Source organism: Enhydra lutris, unplaced genomic scaffold (assembly GCF_002288905.1).
Source record: "Enhydra lutris kenyoni isolate GAN:26980312 unplaced genomic scaffold, ASM228890v2 scaffoldscaffold11, whole genome shotgun sequence".
Classification (NCBI taxonomy): Eukaryota; Metazoa; Chordata; class Mammalia; order Carnivora; family Mustelidae; genus Enhydra; species Enhydra lutris.
Genome location: NW_019154095.1, coordinates 15,519,896 through 15,523,370, shown reverse-complemented (window position 1 = coordinate 15,523,370; position 3,475 = coordinate 15,519,896). Strand labels below are relative to the sequence as shown.

Below are 3,475 nucleotides of genomic sequence, written 5' to 3'. Positions count from 1 at the left end.
AAGCGAGGCTCTATTTAGGCTTTCCTCCCTCCTCCTCAGACCCCGCGGCGCCCCCTACCCCCACGTCCTGAAGATCATCACCTTGGCCCTATCAGACTCGCGCCCTCGACACCTCCAAGCGCGGTTGTGGAGGAACAGACGGTAACAAAGAAATCCATCTCTTGGGTCTTTATCAGAACTTGTTTATTGGCAGGGGGGAGATCCTCCAGGAGACTAATTTGCTCTTGGCTTTCCCCCACCCAGTTTTTTGTTGGCACAATATTTACACCTGTACAATATACAGTATTTCTCCTAAGCAGCGCCCGAAGCTTGGGGAAATCTGGCCGGCGAGGCAGCGTCAGAGCACCGCGGGGTGCTGGGAGGGGTGAAGGTTGAGGGCGTTGGGGTGGGCGTGGCCGATCAGGTTGAGGTAGTGCCGGTCCAGCCCCTGCACTGGCGCTAGGAAGGGGCTGTGCTGTTGCGCAGGGCTCGGGAGCGGCACGGGCGCGCTGGGCAGGTAGGGCAGTGCGGGGCTGCGGGCTGTGCTGTGAGGCCAAGGGAAGGGCCCGGGGGCAGCACCCTGCGGGAAAACGGAAGCCTCCCCGGGGCTGTGGCCCGCGAGTTCGGGCCCTGCTGGGTGTAGCTGATAGGAGAAATCCGGCTCCGGGAGCGAACCTAGCGGCTGGAAGGCGGGCTCGGCGCCCAAGCGGGCTTTGGACTGCAAGAAGGCGAGGATGCGCGCGTACTTGGTGTCCTTGGTCTCCATCCGCTCCACGGTGGTGAGGTAATGCACCAGGTTCTTCATGCACTCGTGGTAGCCGTAGTGGAAGTAGTTGGCGAACTCCGTTAGCAGTTCTGCTGGAGGGGCGAGTAAACCCGCGGAAAGGAAAAACAAAAACAAACCATGAGCAGCCCCTTCCCCACCGGGAGCCCGACATGTGTGCCAGGCACTTCCCTCCCATCACGGTTTTTTTTGGCCAGAGTTCCCATTTGATGCCTGTCCTCTCCTACCCCAGTCTGGAGGCCAGAGAAGCACAAGCAAACGACCTCCTTCTCCTTAAGAACCAGACCCCACCCTTCCCACCTGAGAGGAGGCGACGGAACCAGCATCCCCAGAAACCCCCGCCCCCCTTGCTTACGTAGAACCTCGCCCCCCACCTTTGGCCGCATCCAGAGTGGAGACCTCTCCTGCAGGCCTTCACCCCCACTGCCACCCCCATGTCTCTATGCGGCGAACTCTCCCTGCCCAGGTTCCCTTTGCCCAACCCGCGCCCACCTTTTTCCCTTCCCCGAGGAAAATCAGCCGAGTGCAGGGCTCTCAGGTACTGAACGGTCATCTCGAGGATCTCCGCCTTCTCCAGCTTCCCGGAACTCTGCAAAAGGAGGAAGGGCTCCTCGCAGCCACCCCGCAGGCTCAAGCCGACCCCAGCAGGCTGGGTGCGCGGTTTTATCTGGAGCAGTGAGCAGGGCGCCGCAGTGGATCTGAGCAGAGCGTCTCTTGGGGCTCACCGGACGCTCGGGCCCCCAGAGTCTCCAGACCCTCTGCATCCCTGCCGAGAGTGGCAGCGGAGGATCCCCAGCGCCTGGCTCTGCAAACTCGGCCTCTGACATTACCTGCTTCGCCAGGGCCATGGGCACAGTCTTGCCCAGCTCGTTCAAGCAGCGGTTAATCCGGTCCCTCCTCCGCTTTTCTATCACTTTGTGGGAAACGGGGGTTCTCTACGAACAGAGATTTGTACGTTTAGGATAGTGTTGCCTAGGGGTCGTCAAGGCATGGCTGTAGCTGCGTGTCAACCGTCTTCCCAGCCCGCAAAGCTGCCCAGCCCCTCCCCCAGGGGTCCCTGCCCCTCCACATAAGGGTTAAATGAGCTCTGCCCTCCCACGCGCAGGCTGGTGCGCTCCTCTTCCAGCTGCCCTACCCGGCCGGGCCACGCCGTCAAGCTGAGCGCCAGGGCACTGAGGAGGTGGCCACCAGCCTCGGCATGGGCTCCTCCTCAGTTAAGGAGTTTCCTCTCTCTAACCTGATTCCCTACTCAAACCACTCAAGGTTCCTCCGCACGAGAGTCCCGTGTGCCGCATGCCCGCCGTCTGTCCAGCCAGGTGGCAGCTCGGGGAGTCAGACGCCCCCACCACCAGGGCGCAAGGGCCGTCTGGGTTGACTCACTTTGCGTTCCTTGAGCTTGTCTGACATCCTGGTCAGTACGCGCCCTCGGGAGAGGCGGTGGCGCGAGTCACCCGTCCACTTTCCGCCTCGTGTGCTTCCTCGAGGGTCCCAGGTAGACTGCAGCCTCCCAACTCCGAGGGACTGCCTTATAAAGCGGTCATCTAGGGCTCCAAGTGCATTCACGAGTTGAATTATTCCATAGGATTAGGGGAGCTGCGTTTGGGGGATGTATGCATTCAAGATCAGTTTTAAAGAAGTTAAAAAAAAAAAAATTAGCAGCCGAGGGGGGCGAGCTGGGGGCAGATCAGCTTTGTTAATCCACGTGGCCCTTCAAAGGACACGTGATCGGCGGGGGAATAACATTTGCATGGCAACAGCCCAGGCGGGAAAAGGAGGCGGTAAACTGGGGCCGGCGGGCGAGCGAGCGCCTGCAGCAGTCGCAGGCGCAGAGCGCCGGGGCGCAGCGGCCGCGGGCACCGGGGGGCGAGGACCCTCACAAAACAGTGTCGCCTCCTTTAGTCCCACCGCTGAGTCTCACACGATTGCCTGTTTACAAATCCCAGCAAGCCCGCAGTCCCAGCGCCGAGTGCGTTTTAAAGCCTGTCCAGAGTCATTAAAGTAATTAAGTAAGCCTTTAATAGGCTGTTCCGCCGGGTTCAAGGGAGAGCTCTTGGAGACGGAGGCGCCCCGTTTGTTCCCAGGCTTTTCTCACACGACTTGGTGACACGTCCATCTCCCCCCTTTTTGTTTACACCGCTTTATTTGTCCGGACATCCCGGCAGGTGTGGGGCTGCGGCTGGCACACGAGGCTCCCGCCTCGCCTCGCCCCTCCCGCGGGTCTTTGGCACGCGACGCTCCCCCCTACTCCCTGACCACGTCGCTTGCTTTCTTCTCTCCCCCCTCGGGCTCTCTCTTCGCGGGGGGAAGAGGCTCAATTTGTAGCCTATTATCCTATACGAAAATGTCCATTGAAAAGTATGAATAGTTTCATTGGGCTAAATTTTAATAATGCCAGAGGGTGGGGGAGGAGAGACAGGCAGGCGTGTGTGTATGTGTGTGTGTGTATGTGTGTGTGAGAGTGAGGGGGGGCTGGGAGGATTGGGGGGGGGCAACATGGAGAAGAGTGGGCCGAGAAGAAAAGGGGGAATGCAGCTGGCCCAGGCGAGCATTATACGACGTCACCTGCGAGAGGGGGCGCCTACAGACCCCTATTCATTTGCCTAATTTTGGTCAATTTAACAAACTTCAGGAGAAATTATTGTGGCTTTGTCAGGGAGGGTGAAGCCTTCTGATCGAATTAACAGCATGTTTTGATCCGGTAAATGTCATTAG

The 3,475-nt window shown here is 59.4% G+C and overlaps 1 protein-coding gene across 2 annotated transcripts; it reads right to left on the bottom strand.

The window, feature by feature from the left end:
- Nucleotides 1–337: 337 nt before the first annotated feature.
- LOC111144651 (helt bHLH transcription factor) lies at nucleotides 338–2,170 on the bottom strand. Of its 2 annotated transcripts, none has more exons than XM_022499048.1 (4): nucleotides 2,144–2,170; nucleotides 1,594–1,698; nucleotides 1,256–1,352; nucleotides 338–837 (listed from the first exon to the last, which is right to left on the bottom strand). In XM_022499048.1, exons 1-4 carry the CDS (start codon nucleotides 2,168–2,170, stop codon nucleotides 338–340), a joined length of 729 nt encoding a protein of 242 aa, XP_022354756.1. The 2 variants fall into 2 exon arrangements, with proteins under 2 accessions (XP_022354756.1, XP_022354757.1); XM_022499049.1 differs by having other exon boundaries at nucleotides 338–834.
- Between the last annotated feature and the right edge of the window lie 1,305 nt (nucleotides 2,171–3,475).